The sequence below is a fragment of the Myotis nattereri genome (assembly GCF_964212035.1).
Source record: "Myotis nattereri genome assembly, chromosome: X".
Lineage (NCBI taxonomy): Eukaryota > Metazoa > Chordata > Mammalia > Chiroptera > Vespertilionidae > Myotis > Myotis nattereri.
Window position 1 is genome coordinate 3,057,593 of NC_138078.1, and position 24,886 is coordinate 3,082,478.

The 24,886-nt window shown below is 53.8% G+C and overlaps 1 protein-coding gene across 2 annotated transcripts in view; it reads left to right on the plus strand.

Annotated features, from left to right (window-relative positions):
• The window catches only part of CLCN4 (chloride voltage-gated channel 4), a 55,747-nt gene that overhangs the window by 24,270 nt on the left and 6,591 nt on the right, over positions 1-24,886 (plus strand). For both annotated transcript variants that reach the window (XM_081080917.1, XM_081080918.1), the window contains exons 5-11: positions 752-874; positions 4,400-4,606; positions 5,951-6,031; positions 7,308-7,853; positions 10,644-10,830; positions 12,681-13,079; positions 19,658-19,874. In XM_081080917.1, the coding sequence (XP_080937043.1) occupies positions 752-874; positions 4,400-4,606; positions 5,951-6,031; positions 7,308-7,853; positions 10,644-10,830; positions 12,681-13,079; positions 19,658-19,874 (1,760 nt within the window). The remainder of the gene's footprint in view (positions 1-751; positions 875-4,399; positions 4,607-5,950; positions 6,032-7,307; positions 7,854-10,643; positions 10,831-12,680; positions 13,080-19,657; positions 19,875-24,886) is intronic.

The window sequence follows — 24,886 nt, forward strand, 5'->3', positions numbered from 1 at the left end:
ATCTGGGTAAAAATCTTAGTTTGGGCCCTGGCTGGCTTGGCTCAGTGGATAGAGCGTTGGCCTGTGGACTGAAGGGTCCCAGGATCGATTCTGGTCCAGGGCACAGGCCTGGGTTGCGGGCTCGATCCCTAGTAGGGGGCGTGCAAGAGGCAGCCGATCCATGATTCTGTCTCATCATTGATGTTTCTCTCTCTCTCTCTCCCTCTCCCTTCCTCTCTGAAATCAATAAAATACATTAAAAAAAACCCACACAAAAAAACCCTCTTAAGTCAAAGGTCCCCTTAGATACATGTGTTTTATTTTGTTTTTTAAAATATATTTTTATTGATTTCAGAGAGGAAGGGAGAGGGAGAGAGAGAGAGGTAGAAACATCAATGATGAGAGAGAATCATTGATTGGTTGCCTTCTGCACACCCCACACTGGGGATTGAGCCCACAACTGGGCATGTGCCCTGATCGGGAATCAAACCAGTGACCTTTTGGTGCATGGGACGATGCTCAACCACTGAGCCACACTGGCCGGGCTCATTCCCAATTTCCATGGTCCCTGAGCTTTCACCGGTCGCAGGTCTGTGGAAAGTGCTCGTGGAGCAGCCGGCAGTGTCTGTGGGTGGAGTAGCAGTAGCAGCAGCCGATCCAAGCAGCGCTGCCTTTTCGCTGACACAGCACCCGCTGCTGCTGTCACAGCGGAGGGTGGGACCCTCGGGTCTGCCTGGCTCACCGGTTCCTTCCTGTTTTGTGTCTTGTTCAGGGTGCCAGCGCCTACATCCTGAACTACCTGCTGTACGTCCTGTGGGCCTTGCTCTTTGCGTTCTTGGCCGTCTCCCTGGTGCGCGTGTTTGCGCCCTACGCCTGTGGCTCAGGTATCCCCGAGGTGAGTAGGGGCCGGATTTCCTCTGTGCCGATCAAGAGAACAGCAAACGCTTCCGGAGCACTTGGCCAAGCACAGCTCCAAGCATTTGACATGTATTAACTCATTTAGTCCCCACATCGGTCCTCTGAGGTGGGTACTGTTACTCTTCATTTAACACATGAGGAACTGAAGCACAGAGAGGCTCAGTAACTTGTCCTAGGCCAGTGGTCGGCAAACTGCGGCTCGGCAAACCGTGGCTCGCGAGCCACATGCGGCTCTTTGGCCCCTTGAGTGTGGCTCTTCCACAAAATACTGGCTCCTGCACATGGGCCACGAGGTTTCAGTAGCACTGTACGTGTGCGCCCGCACGTGGTATTTTGTGGAAGAGCCACACTGAAGGGGCCAAAGAGCCGCATGTGGCTCACGAGCCACGGTTTGCTGACCACGGTCCTAGGTCACTCAGCCGGCAAGCTGGCAGCTGAACTCAGGATTTATGCTCTGTACTCAGGATTCATGCGCCATTGCTTCTCAGATGCTTGAAGTCTTATGTTTGCAAAGCACGCATAACCCTCAAAGCCCACGGGAGCAGCTGCATCAGCTGCACATGTGCGTGTGGCCCTGCAGTGGGACGTGACGTGGAAGTGGACGGTAGTGGAGGCTTGTTGCCCAGAAGGTTTGCTGCTGAGTAAACTCCTTTGCCACCATTTGCTCTTGTGGTGACAAGGTCATTGCAATTTTCACAAAACTGAGTTCCACAGAAGGGCCTGCGCTGTGAGCGTGCCCTGGGAGTCAGAGTTCTAGCGTTTGCAGCACTTGCATGCAGACACCAGAGGGACGCCTGAGACTAGACTTCAAACCAGCACGGCCTACTGGGCGGAATAACAGTAATGGAGCTAATTCCCGGAAAGCCCGGAGAGTGAACACTTTAGCCAGGAATCCAAGCAGAGCAGTGCAGTTCTCTTTCGGGTTGGGGCTTCCCGTGCCCCGAGGCAGTGGAGATGGCGAGTTTCAAGATGTGAGCGATTATGGCGACAGACCGGGGACGCACGCTGGGCCCTGCTCCCTGCTCCCTGCTCCCTGCGTCCACACCCTTCTCTGGTGCCGCCAACACTGCTCGGGCCCAGGCGGTTCATGCAAAGGGCCAGAGTCAGTAAAAGGTGGTCGAGAGGAAAGCTTGACATGCCTTGTTCCAGGAACGACAAAAAAATACCCTATGTCATGCTGACTTAAAATTATATATATATATACACATATATATTGATTTCAGAGCGGAAGGGAGAGGGAGAGAGAGAGAAACATCCATGATGAGAGAGAACCATGGATCGGCTGCCTCCTGCACGCCCCCTACTGGGGATGGAGCCCGCAAGCAACCAGGGCATGTGTCCTTGACTAGAATCGAACCTCGGACCCTTCAGTCCGCAGGCCAATGCTCTATCCTCTGAGCCACACCAGCTAGGGCCACGCTGACTTTTAAATCACATATATTTTTATTGATTTCAGGGAGAAAGGGAGAGGGGATAGAAACATTGATGATGAGAGAATCATTGATCAGCTGCCTCCTGCACACCCCCTACTGGGGCTGGAGCCTGGGCATGTGCCCTTGACCGGGAATCAAACCAGCGACCTCCTGGTTCATAGGTTGACGCTCAACCACTGAGCCACGCCGGCCCAGCTGGAAACCTTTTTAAATGCAAATTTAGAGAATACTTTTCTGTGTAAGAAATGCGCTTGTCTAAGCTCTCCAGAGCACATGTGAACATTTGCTCTTGGACTTGGGGATTTAGAGAGAACTGGGCGGGGGGAGGGGGGCTCTTTCCATTCTGTTTGCTTCATTATCAGAACGCTATTGACTATGTAAGACATGTCCCCGAGTGGGTGTTTCATTATAAAACCTGAGCACTCTCTTTCACGGATCTCTTTCCTAGAAAGGGTTTAAACTTCACCCCACTGAGTCACAAATCCGCCCCAGTTCATCTCGTGAAAGTGCTGCTTGATTCGGTCTCTGTTCATTCAGATGAAAGCAAGTGATTGGATTGTAGCATATACTGGGAACGGGTTCACTTTCTTTAGTCCCTAATTTGATCATGACAATTTTATAAAATCATTTTAGAGAATTACAAAATGCCTATTACATTGTTCAATTCACCACGTGTCACGGCTGGCGGAGGCTCAGGTAATTGAGATGTTTGTAATTTTCTAAATGGCATGATGCTCTTAAACTCTACCCTCGGGTCCAAGTCCACATTATGTAACTGCCAAAGAATTAGAGATAATTTTATTCAAGGCAACACAAAAGTGCAGGATTGTGGCAGGCATAATAAAACATCCCTCAAATAAACGGATCTGAGATGCCCAGGGCGCAGGCTCAAGTAGGCCAAGTACGACTAGTTAAAGGCTGGTTTAACCACCACTAGTTTGTCTGGCATTAGAGGGTAGTGGAAGAAATACTACCTGTTTGTGCAGCTAAAAGACCTTCCTCGCGTTCCCTGGGAAGGGTGCCTGAGTTCCTCACACCCGCGTGCCTGCACACTTGCTCTTTCTCCATCAATAATGCTGAGATGAAAATGGTCCATTCACACCCCTTTAAAATGTCAAGGATTGGCTCACTTCATCACCCTCCCCAAATTGGGAAAGGTGACATGATGCCAAAGAGGGTTTTAAGATGATCCCTTAACTATTGGGAAATCAGGAATACCCGTACTACACTTGTCAGGAATGGAGCAGTGACTGGTTCTCTACTGGGGCTGCATTTTATTATTATTGTTTGTTAATCCCCGCCTGAGGATATTTTTCCATTGATTTTAGGGAGAGTGGAAGAGAGAGGGAGAGACAGAGAGAAACATGGATGTGAGAGAAACACATCGACTGGTTGCCTCCTGCACAGGCCCTGAGCAGGGCCCAGGCCGGGGAGGAGCCTGCAACCCAGGTACATGCCCTTGACCGGAATGGAACCCAGGACCCTTTGGTCCACAGGCCGACACTGTATCCACTGAGCCACACTGGCTAGGGCAAGGCCTTTCAATAGTGAACAATTAACAGTTAAAATCAATAGCTACATGGCTCTTTTCAACACAACAGAGGCTAATGTGAACAGGATAAAGTGCCACAAATAAAACAAAACCCTGAGAATTACTTATTTGGCCCTCATTATGATCTTCTACTCTAAGAATAATTAAAATTTACTATGAATTGCACTGTTTCACATTTCCATGAATGTAAGATTATGTTTTTTAATTTTTTCAACTATTTATTTCTTTTTCTTTTTATAATGTATTTCTTATTGTTACTAGTATTACACATATCTCCCAGTCCCCCCTCTACCCCTCCTCCAGGCCTTCACTACCCTATTGCCTGTGTCCATGGGCTGTGTCTATAAGTATATAGGCTCTTTGGCTTATCTCTTCTCATTAAAATCATATGTTAATATAAATGCTGTTAATGTGAAATTATAGCTGAATCAACCCGAAAGCAGCCTCTCCCATGTGATGTAGGGGGCAGGCTCGAGCAAGCCTCTCACGCCTCCCCGCGCTCCGTCCTCTGTTGCAGATAAAGACCATCCTGAGCGGCTTCATCATCAGGGGCTACTTGGGCAAGTGGACCCTGCTGATCAAGACCGTGACCCTGGTGCTGGTGGTGTCCTCGGGCCTGAGCCTCGGCAAGGAAGGGCCACTGGTGCACGTGGCTTGTTGCTGCGGCAACTTCTTCAGCAGCCTCTTCTCCAAGTACAGCAAGAACGAGGGCAAGAGGCGCGAGGTGAGCGGGCTCAGCTCCCATCTGCCGATGGGGCCCCTCCGGTCTCCCCTGCGCGTGCTTGTTTCCCCCTCCTCCTCCTCCTCCCCCCTCCTCCTCCTCCCCCTCCTCCTCCCCCCTCCTCCTCCTCCCCCCTCCTCCTCCTCCCCCTCCTCCTCCCCCCTCCTCCTCCTCCCCCCTCCTCCTCCTCCCCCCTCCTCCTCCTCCCCCCTCCTCCTCCTCCCCCTCCTCCCCCCCCTCCTCCTCCTCCCCCCTCCTCCTCCCCCCTCCTCCTCCTCCCCCCTCCTCCTCCCCCCTCCTCCTCCTCCCTCCTCCTCCTCCTCCCCCCTCCTCCTCCTCCCCCTACCCCTCCTCCTCCTCCCCTTCTTCCTCCTCCTCCTCCCCCCTCCTCCTCCTCCCCCCTCCTCCTCCTCCCCCTCTCCTCCTCCTCCTCCCCTCCTCCTCCTCCCCCTACCCCTCCTCCTCCTCCCCTTCTTCCTCCTCCTCCTCCCCCCTCCTCCTCCCCCCTCCTCCTCCCCCCCCTCCTCCTCCTCCCCCCTCCTCCTCCTCCTCCTCCCCTCCTCCTCCTCCCCCTACCCCTCCTCCTCCTCCCCTTCTTCCTCCTCCTCCTCCCCCCTCCTCCTCCTCCCCCCTCCTCCTCCTCCTCCCCCTCCTCCTCCCCCCTCCTCCTCCCCCCCTCCTCCTCCTCCCCCCTCCTCCTCCTCCCCCCTCCTCCTCCCCCTCCTCCTCTCCCTCCTCCCCCCTCCTCCCCCTCCTCCCCCCTCCTCCCCCCTCCTCTCCCTCCTCCCCCTCCCCCTCCCCTCCCCCTCCCCCTCCCCCTCCTCCCCCCTCCCCCTCCCCCTCCTCCCCCTCCTCCCCCTCCCCCTCCTCCTCCTCCCTCCCCCTCCTCCTCCCCCTCCTACCCTTCTTCCTCCTCTTCCTCCTCCTCCCCTCCTCCTCCTCCCTCCCCTCCTCCTCCTCCCTCCTCCTCCTCCCCCTCCTCCTCCTCCCCCTCCTCCTCCTCCCCCTCCTCCTCCTCCCCCCTCCTCCTCCTCCTCCCCTTCCTCCTCCCCCTCCTCCTCCTCCCCCTCCCCCCCTCCTTCTTCTTCTGTTTTTATTGATGTCAGAGAGGAAGGGAGAGGGAGAGAGAGAAACATCAATGATGAGAGAGATTCATGGATCAGCTGCATCCTGCAGGCCTCACACTGGGGATGGAGCCCACAACCCGGGCCTGTGCCCTGACCGGGAATCGAACTGTGACCTCCTGGTTTACAGGTTGATGCTTAACCACTGAGCCACACCGGCATCCCCTGCAAACGCTTGTTTTCATGAAAGGCCTCGGGCTACACGGAACGCTTTGCCTTGCAGGTACTTTCAGCTGCGGCTGCTGCCGGGGTCTCCGTTGCGTTTGGTGCTCCGATTGGCGGCGTGCTTTTCAGCCTGGAGGAGGTGAGCAGGGCGGCCGGGGCCGGGGCTGCGGGCTGCGTCAGTGGTGAGCTCAGCAGCAGGCTGCCTGAAGCCCTCGGAGGACCGCTGACATGATTCCTGCCGCTCATTAAGGAGCCGCGATGGGGGCTGCTCAGTACGTTTGGAAAATGCCGATATAAATGTGCTGGAAGATTTGCAGTGTCCCCCTTCCTCATAACCAAATTAATGAAGCATTTTTGGTTTTGGCAACGCGGCTACGTCTGTTCCAGGGGCCGGCAAACGTCTGTAAAGGGCCAAAGAGTCACTGTTTGAGGCTTTGCGGGTCTCCCGGGCTGGGTCCCAGCCACTCAGCCCTGCAGGGCGCAGGGAAGCTGCCACAGACACCGCGCCCGTGATCGCGCGTGGCTGCATCCTGACACCACTTTCCTTAGGAGCTAAAGCTGGAGTTTTATATAATTTTCTCGTGTCACAAAAATAGAGTGCTTTTGAATATTTCACATGTCATAAAATAGTCCTTCCTAACCATTTACTTTTTTTAAAAATATGTATTTTATTGATTTTTTACAGAGAGGAAGGGAGAGGGATAGAGAGCTAGAAACATCGATGAGAGAGAAACATCGATCAGCTGCCTCCTGCACACTCCCCACTGGGGATGTGCCCGCAACCAACGTACATGCCCTTGACCGGAATCGAACCTGGGACCTTTCAGTCTGCAGGCCGACGCTCTATCAACTGAGCCAAACCGGCCAGGGCCCTAACCATTTACTTATTAAAAAAATTTTTTTTTTATTGATTTTAGAGCGAAAGGGAAAGGGAGAGAGAGAAACATCAATGATGAGAGAGAATCATTTGTTGGCTGTCTCCTGCACGCCCCCTACTGGGGATCAATCCCACAACCCGGGCATGTATGTGCTCTTGACGGGAATCACACCCGGGACCCTTCAGTCCGTAGGCCTGAAGCCAAACCAGCTAGGGCATTCCTAACCATTTACAAATCAAAAATTTATTCTTAACTCCTGTGCCATTCAGATACATTTGCTGGGCCAGGTTTTCCAACCCTTGATCTACTCTGTTGTCTGTAGAATCTAATTCAGAGGTTTCTTTGCTTTTTGGGGGGGGGGTCTCCATGCCATAAACAGAATTATGATGAAATGTTCTCATTTCTCTTAAAAAATAGCTGAAAAGCACCTTGACTAGTCTCCGTTCTACTGTCAGACACGGAGCCCTTGACATGTCTCTGTTGGTGCATTTGGGTCATAGCGAAACCCGGGTCACTCATGTGCTGCTTGTCCCCCAGGTCAGCTACTACTTCCCCCTGAAGACCTTGTGGCGGTCCTTCTTCGCAGCCCTGGTGGCGGCCTTCACGCTGCGCTCCATCAACCCCTTCGGGAACAGCCGCCTCGTTCTCTTTTACGTGGAATATCACACGCCCTGGTACATGGCCGAGCTCTTCCCCTTCATCCTGCTGGGCGTCTTCGGGGGCTTGTGGGGCACCCTCTTCATCCGCTGCAACATCGCCTGGTGCCGGAGGCGCAAAACCACCCGGCTGGGCAAGTACCCGGTGCTGGAGGTCATTGTGGTGACCGCCATCACCGCCATCGTCGCCTACCCCAACCCCTACACGCGCCAGAGCACGAGCGAGCTCATTTCCGAGCTGTTCAATGACTGCGGGGCCCTCGAGTCCTCCCAGCTCTGCGACTACATCAACGATCCCAACATGACCCGGCCCGTGGATGACATTCCCGACCGGCCGGCCGGGCACGGGGTGTACACGGCCATCTGGCAGCTGGCCCTGGCGCTGGTCTTCAAGATCGTCATCACCATCTTTACCTTCGGCATGAAGGTGAGTGATGGGGGAGGAGGGTGTGGGCCCCCGTGGCCTTCTGGGCTAGTGCCGGCTGGCCGCTATGGAATCGTGCTAAGAGGGAGGGGTGGGCCTGTATTGAATGTTGTCTTGTGCTGGGCTCTGGACCTTCTTTGAATCAACAAGAAACGATGCTTTTGAGAAACAGCCAGCCTCTCAAATAGCTGTTATTTATTTTTAAAAAAATATATTTGATTGATTTTTTACAGAGAGGAAGGGAGAGGGATAGAGAGTTAGAAACATCGATGAGAGAGAAACATCGATCAGCTGCCTCCTGCACACCCCCTACTGGGGATGTGCCTGCAACCAAGGTACATGCCCTTGACTGGAATCGAACCTGGGACCTTTTAGTCCACAGGCCGACACTCTATCCACTGAGCCAAACCGTCAGGGCTCAAATAGCTTTTGATCTCACTTCACAAGTGAAGAAGCCATGGCTCAGAGTATGTTGTTCATCCAGAGACATACAAAGCTTGGCCAACTTTCCTGAAACACACACTTGTGTAACCAGCACCCACGACCGCAAGCAGAACGTTGAGAGTCCTCCTGAACACCCATTTGTTTCCATTACGATTACTTCTGTGTGCGATTTTAAAAAAATATATTTTTACTGATTTCAGAGAAGAAGGGAGAGGGAGAGAGCGATAGAAACATCAATGAGGGGAGAGAATCATGGATCAGCTGCCTCCTGCACGCCCCACCCTGGGGACGGAGCCCACAACCCGGGCATGTGCCCTGACCTGGAGTTGAACCATGACCTCCTGGTTCATAGCTCGATGCTCAGCCACTGAGCCACGCCTACCCGGTCTGTGTGTGATTTTTATGATTTTTTTAAGTCGAAGAAACCAGGTAGGGAGTTTATACTTGAGTGTGTAATGGTCAGGCACAAACCTGAATTTTTGCCTGAGAACAAGGAGTGGTGGACTCCATGAAACAGCTGATGGTCTGCTCTACCTGCTCCCAGCAAAGGGACTGAGCTCGTGTCTGCGGAAGGCCCTGGCCACCCCCTGGTGCCTGCTGGGACAGGCGGTTTTGAAGCTCCAGGGCAGTCAGCGGCAGTGGGAGGAGGGGCAGCTCAGAAAGGAACCGTTTCCTCAGGAATGTCCCACACTCGCGCACCCACACTCAAGAATCCGACTTAACCTGGACTCTGCTTAGAGAGCCACTTCCATCCTGAGACTGATGACAGTCTGGGTCGGCATAGATGCGGCTCCCGCTCAGGATCCAGCCACGTGCAGTCTCCGCCGCGGAGAGCCCGGCGTGCTACCTGCTCACTAGGACAGCGATGGCGAACCTTCTGAGCTCGGCGTGCCAGCATTTGGAAAAACCCTCACTTACCTCTGGTGCCGTGTCACATATAGACATTTTTTGATCTTTGCAACCATAGTAAAACAAAGACTTCTATTTTTGATATTTATTTTATATATTTAAGTGCCATTTAACCAAGAAAAATCAACCAAAAAAATGAGTTCGCTTGTCACCTCTGCCACGCGTGTCATAGGTCCGCCATCACTGCCCTAGAGAGATGAAATGTGTTTCACACCGAAGCAGGAGGCACGCTGTTACCGAGGCCTTTCAGTCCCGTAGTCTCTCTCTTTTTTTTAAAATTTTGTTTTATTGCTTAAAGTATTACAGAGAGTGTTACATGTCTCCTTTTTTCCCCCTTGACCTTCCCCGGCCTCCCCTACCCCCAGTGTCTGTGTCCATTGGTGATGCTCGTATGCATGCATACAAGTCCTTTGGTTGATCTCTTACCCTCCCCTCCCGCCCCCCACCCTCCCCGGCCTTCCCGCTGTAGTGACAGTCTGTTCGATGCTGCTCTGCTCTGTGTCTATTTGTGTTCATCAGTTTATAATGGTCCTTATGATCCATAAATGAGTGAGATCATGTATAGTCTCTGTCTGTGCCGCTCTCACCTGGGTTGAGCCTGTTCTGAATGCTTTTCGGAAAATGGACGTGGTCAGGAGGAGGGCGCTGCCCGCCATGAGGGCCGCGGGCTGCGGGGGCGACTGCGCGGCTGCCCTCGGCTTCCTTCTCCCCGCGAGCCCTCGCAGGCCAACCTTTTCCATTGTCCCGCTGCGGCTTGACATTTCATTTTAAAAGCTAATCTGAAGGACAGGCGAGGGGAGCAAGGAGGTGGTGCGTGTCTCCAGGGACAGCTGTCGCTTTGAATGCTGTTTGCAGTGGGGCTGCTCATTTTGTAACCCACCCAGGCACCCCCACCCCCCGCCGCCCCGCCCGGCTGCTGAAGGCCGGGGCAGGAAAGTGTAAATAAAACGACATTCTCTCCAAGTCACAGTAGCCACGGGGGAGCAGGCGGGTGCAGCCACTTGTCCCACCTTTTCCCTGACCTACTTTGAAGGTGGCACCTCCTTTTAAAATTTATTCATTTATGTTACTCCTCGCCCGAGGATATTTTTCCATTGATTCTTAGGGAGAGTGGAAGAGAAGGGGAGACAGAGAGAAACATTGATGTGAGAGAAACACATGGATTGGTTGCTTCCTGCACGAACCCTGGTCAGGGCTCGAGCTGGGGAGGAGCCTGCAACCAAAGTACGTGCCCTTGACCGGACTCGAACCCGGGACCCTTCGGTCCGCAGGCTGACACTGTGCACTGAGCCACACCGGTCAGGGCAAGGTTGCAGCTGCTTTGAAGACTGAAGCAAAATGCGAGCTTGTCGAGGGGGTCAGTGTGTACTGGGGTGGGAGGCGGGGCTTTGGGGTTCGGACTCCTCCCCTCATGCTTCTTTCTGTGTGTGCTCCCTGGAGATCCCGTCCGGCCTCTTCATCCCCAGCATGGCCGTGGGGGCCATGGCGGGCAGGATGGTGGGCATCGGCGTGGAGCAGCTGGCGTACCATCACCACGACTGGATCATCTTCAGGAACTGGTGCAGGCCCGGCGCGGACTGCGTCACCCCGGGACTCTACGCCATGGTGGGAGCAGCGGCCTGCCTAGGTACAGCCAGAGGCGGGGTGAGGCGGGGTGAGGCAAGGTGAGGCAGGGTGAGGCGGGGTGGGAGGTGCAAGGAAAGGAAGACAGACTGAGCACAAGAGCCAATCTGGGTTAGAGGACTGGCCAGAGGAAGCCATGAGCACTTGCGCTCTCAGGATTGGAGAGGGTGTGCTGCTGTGACAAGTAACCCCCTAAATCCCACGGGCTTAACACACTGAGGCTTAGATCTGGTTCGTGATGGCGGTCGATCCTCATAATTCGTGGATTCCATAATTGGGCATTTGTGTACTTGCTAAAATGTGTTTGTCACCCCCAAATCAGTACCCGTAGGGCTTTTGCAGTCCCTCTCGGGCACTCATAGGTGCAACACTGGAGTGATCTGACATGAGTATGTTCCCCGCTGAACTCACCAAGGTGAAGGTCTGCCTTCTTGGTTCAGCTTTCTCATGGGATACAGATGCCCTTCTTGTGGTCTATCGAGTGCCATGGGATTTGCATTTTTTGTGCTTTTTGTTAATGATTTTGCGTTTTAAAATGGCCCTCAGGCATAGCGCTGAGGTGCTGCCTGGCTCTCCTCATGTGAGGAGCCTGAGATGTGCCTCAGGGAGAAAACACACGTTCAGAAGCTCCCTTCAGGCTGAGTTCAACGTGACTGAGTCAACTGCATCTATTAAATAAGGTGTCTTTGGCCAGAAACACACACAAATGGATTTTGACAAAAATGTTGTGACCACAGGCTCACAGAAGCCTAACCTAGGTCTCCCCTAGGGCAGTGATTAAGAATTTGCTAATTCAGCGTTTGTGGTGACTTTGTAGATCATAACTACTGTGAATAATGAGAATCAACGTGTGTGTGTGTGTGTGTGTGTGTGTGTGTGTGTGTGTAGTTAGCGGAAGGTTCTCTCCACTCAGTCATTCAGGGATCCAGGCTGATGGAGTCTCTACCATCTCGCAGCTGTGCCATCTAGGATAGTGGTTTTCAACTGGGGGTGATTGTGCCTCTCAGGGACAGTGGACAAGAGAGGAGACATGTTTGGCTGTCACACCTGGGGGTGGCGGTGCTAGTAGCACCTACTGGGTGGGGGCCGTGGATGCTGCTAAACATCCTACAGTGCGCAGGACAGCCCCAAGCAAAGAATTACCAGTCCCACGTGTTCCTAGTGCTGAGATCAAGGAGCCTCAGTTCAAGTTCATTGGAAGATTAGAAGTTGGTATGGTTTCTCCTGCTGAATGCCAAGGGACACAAGGCGGGTCCTCTCCTGTCTCTAGCCCCCAAGAGTCTCTGCAGTTTTCCAGCTTTTGGGGTTCTGGAAGGGAGCCCCACTTGCTGAGTGAGAAACCAGAGCCCGCATAGGATCCACTCACCAGAAAGCAAGGCGTGTGGTCCTAGACCAGCGGTCGGCAAACTGCGGCTCGCGAGCCACATGTGGCTCTTTGGCCCCTTGTGTGTGGCTCTTCCACAAAATACCGACTTCTGCGCATGGGCCACGAAGTTTCAATTGCACTGTACGTGCGCGCCCGCACGTGGTATTTTGTGGAAGAGCCACACTGAAGGGGCCAAAGAGCCGCATGTGGCTTGTGAGCCACAGTTTGCCGACCACTGTTAGGTGAATCGACATCCGAGTTGTCCCTCAGTGCAGAAGAGCCCCCAGTCGGATGAGGCTCATGGCTCCCTGATGTAGGTGACAGAGGTCTGAGCACGGGCAGCGCGTAGAACTGTCTCCTTAGAACAGACGCTCTTGGACTGTCTCCTTAGAAACTTGAGTTTCCAGCCAGCTTGTCAGTTTCCACAACCCATGCCCTGCGGAGGGTCTGGGTTGAGCTGGGGACCCCCCTCCTCTCTCGCCTTGCAGGTGGCGTGACCAGGATGACGGTGTCATTGGTCGTCATCATGTTTGAATTAACGGGGGGTCTGGAGTACATTGTCCCCTTGATGGCGGCAGCCGTGACCAGCAAGTGGGTGGCCGACGCCTTTGGGAAGGAAGGCATCTATGAGGCCCACATCCACCTCAACGGGTACCCTTTCCTGGACGTGAAGGATGAGTTCACGCACCGCACGCTGGCCACCGACGTCATGCGGCCACGGCGCGGGGAACCACCGCTGTCCGTCCTCACCCAGGACAGCATGACCGTGGAGGACGTGGAGACGCTCATCAAAGAGACCGACTACAACGGCTTCCCCGTGGTGGTGTCCCGGGACTCCGAGCGCCTCATTGGATTCGCCCAGAGGAGGGAACTGATTCTCGCCATCAGTGAGTAGAGAAGGGGGAGCTGGTGGGCGACTAAAGTGAATGGCAGCCTTCTAACCCCCGCATTCTCCAAGGGGTGGAGACAGCCTACACAGTCAGAAGGCTTTAAGCCCAGGGATCGCACACTTTTTAAAAACATATGTTTTTATTGATGTCAGAGAGGAAGGGAGAGGGAGAGAGAGAGAGAGAAACATCAATGATGAGAGAGAATCATGGATCAACTGCCTCCTGTATGCCCCACACTGGGGATGGAGCCCACAACCCGGGCACGTGCCCTTGACTGGAATTGAACCCAGGACCCTTCAGTTCGCAGGTCGACACTCTAGTCACTGAGCGAAACCAGCTAGGGCTTTTTTTTTTTTTTTAATAGAGAGGAAGGGAGAGGGAAAGAGAGAGAGAAACATCCATGATGAGAGAGAATCATTGATCGGCTGCCTCCTGCACGCCCCCCACTGGGGATCAAGCCCACAACCCGGGCATGTGTGCTGACCGGGAATCAAACCGTGACCTCCTGGCTCATAGGTTGATGCTCAACCACTGAGCCATGCGGGCCGGGCGGATCCCACACTTGAACATATGCTTGTGTCCCTCGGGGATCTGGTTGAAGTTCAGATTTGGATTCCGCTGGTCTGGGGTGCGGCCCAAGGCGCTGCATTTCTCCCAAGCTCCCCGTTAATGCTCTGCGGCTGGTCCCACGTCGCACTGTGAGGGGCAGGGCCTTAGGAGGCCGTTCTTGGCTGGAAGGTGAGCGCCACCTCTGCCAGCAGCTCCCTGGGCTCCAGCCCTGCCGGGAGGCATGTGGTACAGCCTTCCAGAGAACGCAAAGCCGAGAAGGAAGGGATGGGAGAGCCTGAGCCGGCCCGGGCTGAGCTGCTCTCGGAGACAGACTCAGGCAGGCGAACTACTGAGATGGGGAGTTCTTTGCCGCTTGGCTCCACCCAAGCCTTTCGCTTCCCGCTGTGACATGATGTCACATCAGTTCTGTGCGATGCTTTTCCTCCTCTTGTGCGAATTGAAATCAGCTGGGCTGAGGGCCAGGCTGTTGAGTTGGGGGAGGGGAGGGGATGATGCCCAGGTGAGGTGTCCCGAAGATAAGCGGCTCCAAAAAGCAAGCCTGTGGGCCCAGCAGCCTAGCCAAGGCTGCATTGAAGGGGCTGGAGGAGGAGGATTCCAAAGAGATAAGCCTGGGGGGAGCTCCCTGGGGAGGGGGGAGGGGGGTGGGGGAGTCCCAGCGGACCTCCCCATGCAGCGGGGCAGGGAGAGTGAGCGCATCGGTGGTGCCCAGCAGACACGCATGCCATTCCGCTACATGCCTGCCCGTGATCTGCACACCCTCCCAGCGCCTCACTGCAGGCGGGGACCATGATGGGGCTCAGGTTGGCATGGATGACTTTACTAACTACCCCAGCTGCCAGAGTATTTATGAAGTTTGCCAGGGGGACTCGCCTGGGTCTGGTGGCAGAATGCCCTGATGCCAGCACGCCTTCACCTGACAAACCTTTGCCTCGCCCTGCCCTGGGTTAACCATCTCTCAGCTCGCCCTTTGAAGTCCCAGATCTCTTCACGTGTTAAATAGCTTTGAAAATATCTTTAAAGTATCTTCATCAAAGGCTTTATAAAAATAACCTTGGATAAGCTCGATCCTCTAATGTTTGTTGCTCAAACAGGATTACCTCCCAAAGCAACAGCTGACTTTATAGTTTGGACACGGTAGCGCGTTTGTGCTGAGATACTTCTCTTTCTTGTAGGGCAGTGATGGCGAACCTTTTGAGCTCGGCGTGTCAGCATTTTGAAAAACCCTAACTTAACTCTGGCGCCGTGTCACATAGAGAAATGTTTTGATCTTTGCAACCACAGTAAAACAAAGACATATTTTTGATATTTATTTTATAGATTTAAATGCCATTTAACAAAGAAAAATCAACCAAAAAAATGAGTTCGCGTGTCACCTCTGCCACGCGTGTCATAGGTTCGCCATCACTGTTGTAGGTCCTGTCACTTAGCCTTTAGACATCAGTATTGCCTTAGAGAAAATGGGGTTGTTTAGAAAAGCTGTGTAAGCCCAGGCTGGTTTGTTCAGTGGTTAGAGTGTCAGCCCGCAGACCGAAGGGTTGCTCGTTCGATACCTTGTCCTGCTAGGAGGCAAGAGGCTGCAGACGTTTAGAGAATGCAACCTGTAACTCAGCTGCAGGTTCGGTCCCCGGCCTGGGTCAGGGAGCTTGTGGGAGACAACTAGTTGATGTCTCTCTCTCTCTCGTGCTCTCTCTCTCTCTCTCTCTCTCTCTCTCTCTTTCTCTTCCCCCCCTCCCTCTCCATCTCTCTCCCCGCTTCCTCCCTTCCCCTCTTCCTCTAAAGATCAATGGAAAAAGTATCCTTGGGTGAGGATTAAAAAAACCAAGCAACCACGCTGTATAAGTGGGGCTGGGTTTGTTTTAAAATAAGGTGATCAGCCGCCTTTAAGCAAAGGTTGAAATGAAAATCTGAAGTGATAAATGTCACAGGATCCATCACCTGCTGTGCAGCTCGGGCACACCCGCCAGGAGATGGTTTACTAACCCTGCTGCCCCCAGTGCCGTAATCAGGTGGGAGGCAGCAGTTGTCCCCCGCGCTGGAGCCCGCTGCCCGCGCCCCGGGAAGCTGTGTTTGGAATGTCTGAAGGGGCACCACGCCGTGGAAATAACACCTCTGTGCCTTCAACCAGCCGGCCCGGCGGAGAAGCTGCTGTTTGCATGGTGTGTGGAAAGGCTAGGGGTGGCTTCGCTCTGAGCAACCAGGAGAGCTGTTTTCCTGGCCCTGGGAACAGAAGGCTCCCTGGATTGCGGTGGAGACACTCGCGAGCTGCATTTGCAGGATGAGTGTGCCCTCTCGTGACGATGGAAATAGGACACCAGCATTTAGCTGGCACTGACTGCATGCCCAGTCCTCTCCCAGGGGAATGAGGAGCAACGATTATAAATAGATCCGAGGTAGTTTGGCTGAGGAAAGCATGGTGAATAGCGGTCATGTTAAAGATGGTAGCAGCCGCTCCCGGGACATGGAAGTGTGTTTTGATTTTCCGTCTCTCTCTGGACCGCAAGCCACGGCTGCCTCTTGGTTAGAGAGCGAGTCCTTGCACCGCCTGAGAGGTGCGGCCTTCACCACACACAGCAAGTGGGGCGTAGGCGGCCCCCGCTCAGATTCCGGTTCAGGGGACTGTGCCTCTTAGCGCCATTTGCAAACGCGAGGCTTTTCTGTGCTCGGCAGGGCTTTAGGCTCTTCCAGACTTGGGTTCTGCACTTAAGCAAGGACGGCTGAGAGAGGCCCCAGTGAAGCCGCAGCGATGATTAAAGGGATGGAAAGTTCCAGTTATGGGCGAGAGTTAAGGGAACTCGGATTTTTTTTTATCTGGTGGATGATTTAATGATGATTCTCCAGGATGTGGAAGATGCTTACTTGCAGAAAGGGACTAACATCCAGGGCCTAAGAAGAAGATAAGTGTTAGCCCGGCTGGTGTGGCTCAGTGGTTGAGCATCAACCTATGAACCAGAAGGTCACGGTTGATTCCAGGTCAGGGCACTTGCCCGGGTTGTGGGCTCAATCCCTAGTGTGGGGCGTGCAGGAGGCAGCTGATCAATGATTCTCCCTCATTGATGTTTCTTTCTCTCTCTCTCTCTCTCTCTCTCTCTCTCTCTCTCTCTCTCTCTCTCTCTCTCCCTTCCTCTCTGGAATCAATAAAAACATATTTTTTAAAAAGAAGATAGCCGAAACTGGTTTGGCTCAGTGGATAGAGCTTCGGCCTGCGGACTGAAAGGTCCCAGGTTCGATTCCGGTCAAGGGCATGTACCTGGGTTGCGGGCACATCCCCAGTAGGAGATGTGCAGGAGGCAGCTGATCGATGTTTCTCTTTCATCGATGTTTCTAACTCTCTCTCTCTCTCTCCCTTCCTCTCTGTAAAAAATTAATAAAGTATATTTAAAAAAAATAAAAAGAAGATAAATGTCAGATCTGTTGGACAGGCTGTTTAGGGATAAAGAGGTTTCCTCCTGGAAGAACAGCAGTGCCATCTGCTTCTGCTGGAGACTTCTCCATGCCTTAGTAAACCATGGCATCCTAAAATAATCTGCTTTTTCTTCTAAATAGTGTTTACTTTGTTATAGCATCTTGTACTGATCACCACTACAGTTGCTCCCAATTTTACACCTTAACCTTCTTATAAATTACCTGTTTTTATGGAAGCTTTAAGAATTTTTTTTATTGATTTCAGAGAGGAAGGGAGAGGGAGAACGAGAAACATCAATGATGAGAGAGATTCATGGATTGGCTGCCTCCTGCGCGCCCCACACTGGGGATCGAGCCTGCAACCCAGGCATGTGCCCTGACCGGGAATGGAACCTTGACCTCTTGGTTCATAGGTCAACTGAGCCACACTGGCCGGGTCATGCGATCAGTTCTTCATTGAGGTGTGTGGCTTGATCCATTCCCAATGTTCAAATTGGTTATTGAAAGAGATGGGATTCCTGTTGTGTGGACTTCTAGAAAATCAACTGGTGTATGAACGTGAGCAAATAAGTATGTGTTGACTGTCGCCTCGACCTTAGAGCTTCAGGACAGAACCGCCTTGACTTAGGGGAGAAGTGCGCAGTGTGCGTCGCATAGCCTCTCCATTTGAAAACATGTGCCTCATTGTCACCTGCATCTGTGGTGGAATCATCTCCCATTCGATGCAACTAGATTGAACCTGAGCCAAATAATGGGCAGGCATCTGCCCAGCGGACCCCGTGTTCCTCTTTTAAACAGAGACCCCTTTTCAACCAGCCTGACCGGGGTGCTCCCCGCTTCCCATTAGAGCAGTGGTTCTCAACCTTCCTAAGGCCACGACCCTTTCATACAGTTCCTCATGTTGTGGTGACCCCCAATTTCATGGTTACACATTGAACATCATGAAAGCATAGTGATTCATCACAAAAACAATATGTAATTATAGATGTGTTTTCCGATGGTCTTAGGCGACCCCTGTGAAAGGGTCGTTCGACCCCTAAAGGGGTCGCGCCGCACAGGTTGAGAACCGCTGCTTTAGTGCGCTGTACTGCAGTCAATGGCCTCAGCAGGCAGTTGGAGTTTTATTTCTCAAAGAACGATACAGGTGAATTGTAGTCTTTGAGAAAGGAGCCCTGTATTATAGAGGAGACTGGGATTCATTTGAAGGCAAGTCCGCCGTGCATTTTCCCTAACCTCTACCCATGAACCAAAAGAAAGATGAAAATCCCGACAGAAGGAAAGCGGCCTTGGAGAAATAGCTGAGACCGATGGGTTTGTTTCACACGCGACTTAAAATAGCCCGGGTTTGTCGGCGGCATGAAGCTGTGTTCTAATGAGTTCCCGTCCCCCTGCCCCAGCCCTGTCACACGGCCTTGCCTATAGATAGAAATAGGCTAATTGTTACCAGAAGAGTTTTACTATCTTTCGTTGCGATACCCTCAGAGTGGCCCATTTTTAAGAGAGGAGATCCAAGGGGGTGGGCGATGTGGCTTTTCGCAGGGTATTTCCTGGTCCCAAGGGTCATATTTGGGATTTGAGCTAAATGTCTGGGCTGTGAGCCTGGGCTGGTCCCATTAAATTCCTGCTCCTTTCAGGACTCAGTGCCGTTTGGGCCCACTGTACGTCTGTAAAAACCGATGGGGCAGCTAACTGTGGTTTCTTTTTCCTTTTCAAAAATATACTTGTATCGATTTCAGAGAGCAAGGGAGAGGGAGAGAGAGATAGGAACATCATTGATGAGAGAGAATCATGGATCTGTTGCCTCCTGCACGCCCCCTACTGGGGATGGAGCCTGCAACCCGGGCCTGTGCCCTGACTGGGACTCGAACCGTGACCTCCTGGTTCATAGGTCGATGCTCAACCACTGAGCCACACCGGCCAGGCAGGTGTGGTGTTTTGTTATGTCCAACTTCTCCCATGATGAGGTGAAGAAGTGTTAGGAAGACGAGGGTGGAGGGCGGAGGGCGGAGGGTGGAGGGTGGAGGGTGGAGGGCGAAGGGCCTTCTGGGTGCCTGGCGTCCAGGGGAAGCCATGCATCTCCACAAAGGAGGATCCTGCTCAGGCCTGTCTTTCAAGAACTTGGCAGTGAACAGGCGGGTCACAGCAGGGGGACCCTTGCCCAGCAGGCGCCAATTTCAGATGTTTGGCTGAAGCCCCCCATTAAGAATGTGGAGTTGCTGCCCTAGCCGGTGTGGCTCAGTGGATAGAGCGTAGGCCTGCGGACTGAAGGGTCCCGGGTTCGATTCCAGTCAAGGGCACAGGCCTGGGTTGTGCTCTCAATCCCCAGGAGGGGGTGTGCAGGAGACAGCCGATCCATGATTCTCTCTCATCATGGATGTTTCTCTCTCTCTTTCCCTCTCCCTTCCTCTCTGAGATCAATAAAAATCTATTAAAAAAATAAAAGAATGTGGAGGTGCCCCTTGGAGCCCCTTCTCTGCGGTATTCTAGGAGGCGGGAGAAGGGAAGATGTGTACCTGCAGGTCGGGGGGGGGGGGCGGGGGGGAGTAGGGGGAGTTGCTAAGCGAGGGACTGGGTGTGACTTCCGCTCCCGCTGCCCATTCCAGAGAACGCCAGGCAGAGGCAGGAAGGCATCGTGAGCAACTCCATCATGTACTTCACAGAGGACCCCCCTGAGCTGCCGGCCAACAGCCCGCAGCCCCTGAAGCTGCGCCGGGTCCTGAACCTCAGCCCTTTCACGGTCACGGACCACACCCCCATGGAGACGGTGGTGGACATCTTCCGGAAGCTGGGGCTCCGCCAGTGCCTGGTGACGCGGAGCGGGTGAGTGGCCGGGTTGGTGCGGGGGAGGGGGGCTGGGGGGGGGGATGTGTGCAGTGGCGGTGCCCAGACTGGGGAGAGCAGGTGAATGTTCCCAGTAGCGGGCGTGCAGGAGGCAGCCGATCCATGATTCTCTCTCAGTTCTCAGGGGACTCAAGGAGCAGCACGTGGTAGAGCAGTGGTTCTCAGCCTGGGCTGCACATGAGCATCACCTGGGGATCGTTTTAAAATCCTGATTTCTGGGCCTCATCCTTATGAAATTCTGTTTCTTTGTGACTCATGTTGTGGCCCCGCCCCATCACAGAGAAACAGAATTTCCGGATGAGGCCCAGGAATCAGGATTGTAAAAAGATTCCCAGGTGATTCTCATGTGCAGCTGAGGTTGGGAACCGCTGTGGCAGAGGGTGGCGGAAGTCCTGGCGAGAATGCTGAGCAGCTGATGGCAGCTGTGGGAACCTGGTGCCAGGGCTAGTGCGCAGGAAACATGGGAGAAGCTTCCAGGCGGGGCTGCTGTCCGGCCTGAGGCTGCAGGCTCAGCCACAAAGGGGAGGAGCCAAAGAAGGGGGCTTGGGGCTACTTTTCTTTTTTTAAAATATGTTTTTAGCCCTGACTGGTGTGGCTCAGTGGATAGAGTGTCAGCCTGCGGACTGAAGGGTTCCGGGTTCAATTCTGGTCAAGGGCACATGCCTGGGTTGCGGGCTGGACCCCCAGTAGGGGGCACGCAGGAGGCAGCCAATCAATGATTTATCTCCTCATTGATGTTTCTCTCTCTCTCACTCTCTCTTTCTTCTCTGAAATCAATAAAATATATTTAAAATAAAATGTTTTTATTGGTTTTAGAGAGAGGAAGCGACAGAGGGAGAGAGAGAAACATCGATGATGAGAGAGAATCATGGATGGGCTGCCTCCTGCACGCCCCACACTGGGGATCGAGCCCGCAACCCAGGCATGTGCCCTGACCAGGAATCAAACCCTGACCTCCTGGTTCATAGGTCAATGCTCAGCCACTGAGCCACACTGGCCGGGTGGGGTTGCTTTTCTACCACCCTGTTGCCCTTGACTCAGGGAGAAGGCGCAGCCTGGCCCGCGGTAATGTGACATATACATTCCTCAATCATGGTGCTGATCATATGCCGGGGCTCGTGGGAAAGACAGGGTTAGGGGCACAGCACCAAAAGCTTCGTCAGTGACACGTTAAGAAAAAGAGATGGGAGGTAATGAAGACGGTAGTACCATTTCAGACACAGTAAGTGGTTAAGAAATATGTCAGTATGACAAGACATATGTCACTTGGCCTTGAGGTTGCCCGAGGTTGGCTCGTGGACATGGGTGTCTCGAAGGCCACGGCTCGCGGGCATTTGGGTGCCCCCGGGCCCGGGCCCCGCCGGTGCTGCGTGCGGCTCTCACCTGCACTCTCGTGGATGGAATCCCCAGAGGCAGAGGTGAAGTTCGCATTATGCTCAGCCTGTTCCCTCATTTGTCAGCGTGTTCCACGCTTTCAACACCAGCGTTATCGGAGGGCTGAGGCGTGGCGGCCCTGGCATGGTCTTTGCCAGCAAATTCCTCCGCTTTCTGTTATGCCAGCCGAGCAGATTGGAGGGTCATGATGGTGTGGGAGGTGCCGTGCCCTGAGGGCCAATGTTTGGGCTCAGAGGCGCACCCCAAATTCCATGGCCTCAGAAGCTTGGCAGGAGGAGGAGGAGGTCGGCTCAGTCAGGGTTGCCTGGAACCTAGGGTCGTCTGCCCAGCTCATTCCTTTATGGGCAGCGGTGGGGAACGTCCGGCCCTCGGGCCATATGAGGCCCGTGAAACCATGGGGTCTGGCCCTCCAAGGCATTAGGGGTGAGCTCATTCAATGTCTGACCAGATAGAGCAGGCTCATGTTTAAGGTGATGATTTTGTAGGGCCCGAGAATGATGATACAAATCTCCCCGTGGCCCTTGGCAGGAAAAGGTTCCCTACCCCTGCCTTACGGGCTGGGGCCGGGGCGGGGAGTGGGGGTGGGGGATGGGTTGTGGAGACGTTGGTCCCCTGAATATAGCTCAGGCCCCTGTAGCTCCATAGGCTGCACTCTCTATCGTAGTTCACATTTCCCGGGCCACACTGCGGAAGTTGAATTCAGCACTTCTCACCCCTGGTGGTGCTGCCCCCCAGAGAGATGGGGTGTCACAGCGGGGAGGAGGGCGTGCTGCTGGCATCTGCTGGCATCTACAGTGCACAGGGTAGTCCACACATCAGCAAAGAGTCATCCGGCCCGAGATGTCACCGGTGTTCCAACTGGGTGACCCCACACTGGATGCCAGAGAACAGCCGAGTGAGCGGGCCTTGCCCAGGCGACCTTCTCCCCACTCCTGCCCAGAGCGGCCGGGCTCCGAGGGGCTGCATTTGCTCCCTGACCCGGAGAGCTCCTAGCGACAGGACCAGCGTCCCCCCCACCCCCACCCCGGCTCTGACACAGCTACGGGGTGTCTTGCACGTGGGAGTGGCGATCAATATGGAACAAATGAACTACTGTTTGAGGCTGGAGATTCTTTTAGCTGTGACTTTTTAAAAATATTTTTATTGATTTCAGAGAGGAAGGGAGAGCGAGAGAGATAGAAACATCAATGATGAGAGAGAATCATTGGTCAGATGCCTCCTGCACGCCCCCTACTGGGGATCAAGTTTGCAACCCAGGCATGTGCCCTTGACCAAAATCGAACCTGGGACCCTTCAGTCCACAGGCCGAGGCTCTACCCACGGAGCCAAACCGGCTAGGGCTTAGCTGTGACTTTTTAAGGAACTCAGTGGTCCTCAAACCTGAGTGTGCATCTGAATCTCTGAGGATTGAACCTCCAGCTGAAACCCAGGCCCCAGGAACAGGCCTGGGTGGGGGGCGGGGAGCGGAGAATGTCTATTTCTAACCAGCCCCCAAGGGCTGTCGCTGGTCGGGGGACCCCACTTTGCAAAACACTGAAGCCCATTTATGTACTTGAATTTCCAGCGCTCGGTATAAATACTACTGTGATCACTCGTGTCGTCTCAAGTGGATCGCAGTTTCTCTTTCCCTTTAAAATAATAATCCAATGTCAGTTATCCTCGGAATTTCCAGCGCCGGTGGGAATTCTGCCCCGAATGCCCGCTCGCACCTCGCGGAGCCCCCGAGGTTTCCCTGTGAAGATCTGGGCGCTGAAATTGGCTCCGAATGTTCTGCAAGAAAACAAAATCGCACTCTCTCCCTCTCTCCCCCTCTTGCTCTACATATTTTAAACAAACACAGATGCTGATACGTTAGTGCTGGCAAGGGGGCCTGGTGTGCGGGCCTTTCATCTCCGGCTCGCGGCCAGGGCAGGCCTCTCTGAAGCCAGCGCGGGTTTTGATTATTCTGTCGCCATGCGCTTTCCTTGCTCGGGGCCGAGAGAGCCCAGCTCATCCCCTGCGCCAGCAGCAGCCACAGGATTCCTCAGGGCCCGGGGTCCAAGGTCTTTGGGAAAGCAGACCGGGAACCAGACAAGTCTTTGTCCCCTGAATGCCGGCGTCTAGGAAGCCTCCAGGGGCCAAGAGTGACTCGGGGTGGGCTTTTCCGTCCATGGGAGCGAGGAAGGAAGGACATGCAAGCCGGGGAGATGGTGTCAGCGGCCCCAAGTCCTGCTGGGTGGCCTCCTCGGAAGAGCTCAGTGCCTCCAGCGGATAGATCGGCCGTTTACCAGTCACCGGACTCACTTGAACTGCTACCCCAAGGGGCTGGAAGTGTAAGCTCTTGATGTAAATGAAATAGGACATTTCCCGGCTCTGCAGATCCGTGCCGGCTTTGATGTCGCCTCCTTCCGGGTGGCTGTGCGGTGTCCTGTGATAATGATTGTCGCGGGCCCGGGCCCCGTTGATGCCTGCACCCCAGGCACCCCAGGCACCCCAGGCAGCTGCTGCGTGTGTGTTTCCCCAGCACCATCGCACCCGGCATGACTCTCAGACATCGTAGCCCCAGAGCTCAAAGGGGAGGTTGTCAGGACTGCTTTAGGCAGATGCCTGATCTTTGATGCTGTCTCCAGGGTGAAGATAAGGAAATACAAACCAGGCTTTACAGACGTGGGAGGGACGTGGGAGGCGCGCGCGCACGCGCGCGTGTGTGTGTGTGTGTGTGTGTGTGTGGTGTGTGGTGTGTTATAGTAGAGTTCTCAGCACTTTGCAAACACTAACAAGTCATTTTTTTCCAAGCAGCATTGTTTTAGTCATCGTCCTGAGCATGTTTTGGACAGAACTGGAGAAGGCTCAAAAATGTTTAACAAGTAAAGCCAAGGAGCTCATCTTAAGGAACATGCTGAATTGTGTCCTCCCCGCACCCCAAATTCTTGTGCTGAAGCCCCGACCCCCCAGTGTGACTGTATTTGGAGGTGGGGTCTTTAAGGGGGTGATTACAGTGCAATGAGGTCATAAGAGTGAGGCCCTCATCTGATAGGACTGGTGTCCTTAGAAAAAGAGGAAGACGCACCGGGGTTGCTGGGACAGAGAAAAGGCAGGTGTCTGCAAGCCACGGAGAGAGGCTGCTGCAGAAACCAGACCTGCCAGCACCTTGACCTTGGCCCTCCAGTCTCCAGAACTGTGAGAAACTAGGTTTTGTTGTTAAGCCACCCGGTGTGTGGTGCTTTGCCATGGCAGCCTGAGCAGGCTCAGCCAGAACTCGGACTCAGCTTGGCAGAGTCAGTATAACAGCATTTTGCTTTCTGGGGAACCATCAGTTGGACTGCATTTGGATCAATTTCAGAAATGTATTTAAAGTACCATATGAACATGTGAAAGTCAAGTAGCTCTAAACAGCTAAAATGAAAAGCAACATTGTCCAGCCGGCGTGGCTCAGTGGTTGAGTGTTGACCTATGAACCAGGAGGTTAAGGTTCAATTCCTGGTTGGAGCATATGCCCGGGTTGCGGGCTCCATCCCCAGTAGGGGGTGTGCAGGAGGCAGCCGATCCATGATTCTCTCATCATTGATGCTTCTATCCCTCCCTCTCCCTCTCCCTTCTTCTCTGAAATCAATAGA